This window comes from Austrofundulus limnaeus, unplaced genomic scaffold (genome assembly GCF_001266775.1).
Source record: "Austrofundulus limnaeus strain Quisiro unplaced genomic scaffold, Austrofundulus_limnaeus-1.0 Scaffold1656, whole genome shotgun sequence".
NCBI lineage: Eukaryota > Metazoa > Chordata > Actinopteri > Cyprinodontiformes > Rivulidae > Austrofundulus > Austrofundulus limnaeus.
In genome coordinates, this window is record NW_013954058.1 from 19,474 (window position 1) to 20,194 (window position 721).

The 721-nt window shown below is 42.4% G+C and overlaps 1 protein-coding gene across 1 annotated transcript in view; it reads left to right on the forward strand.

Moving 5' to 3' along the window:
* Window positions 1-721, forward strand: part of smarca2 (SWI/SNF related BAF chromatin remodeling complex subunit ATPase 2) — a gene marked incomplete in the record, with an annotated part of 64,893 nt that overhangs the window by 15,688 nt on the left and 48,484 nt on the right. The window contains 1 exon segment of the mRNA XM_014033183.1: window positions 361-491. Within this exon segment, the coding sequence (XP_013888637.1) occupies window positions 361-491 (131 nt within the window).

A 721-nucleotide genomic window follows, 5' to 3' on the forward strand; every position in this document is an offset into this window, starting at 1 on the left:
GTTGTTCTTTTGAGGCCCTCAAGGTGGCGCTCACGGCCCACAATTGGACCGCGGCCCATAGGTTAAGAACCTCTGGTTTAAACCACAGAGTGAACCTCTGCTGAAATCTGCTCAACAAGCTCAAACTGGTTGTTCAAAAGCTAAAAGTAACATAAGAGTAGCTACAAGCTAAAATTAGCATAGGAAGACAGCAGAAGAAGAAGCAGATCTAAAAGAATCAAGTTTGTAAAGAAGTGAATAAAGTGAAACATTAAACACAGACTCAGCTTTAATGACAGCAGTGACTGAATGATGCTACAGACCAGTCAGAAGCTGGTTGATGTGTTAAAGGTGAAACATCTGCTCCTGTTTGTCTTCCAGCCCATGGATGAAAGCAGCCAAATGAGTGAGCTGCCTGTCAAAGTGATTCAGACGGAGACAGGAAAGGTCCTGCAGGGGACAGATGCTCCCAAGTCCAGTCAGCTGGAGGCCTGGCTGGAGATGAATCCAGGGTGAGGATGAGTCAGTGTGTTGTTCACACTACCTAACATTAGTGTGTTAGTGTTAGAGTTCACACTACTTAACATTAGTGTGTTAGAGTTCACACTACTTAACATTAGTGTGTTAGAGTTCACACTACTTAACATTAGTGTGTTAGAGTTCACACTACTTAACATTAGTGTGTTAGAGTTCACACTACTTAACATTAGTGTGTTAGAGTTCACACTACTTAACATTAGTG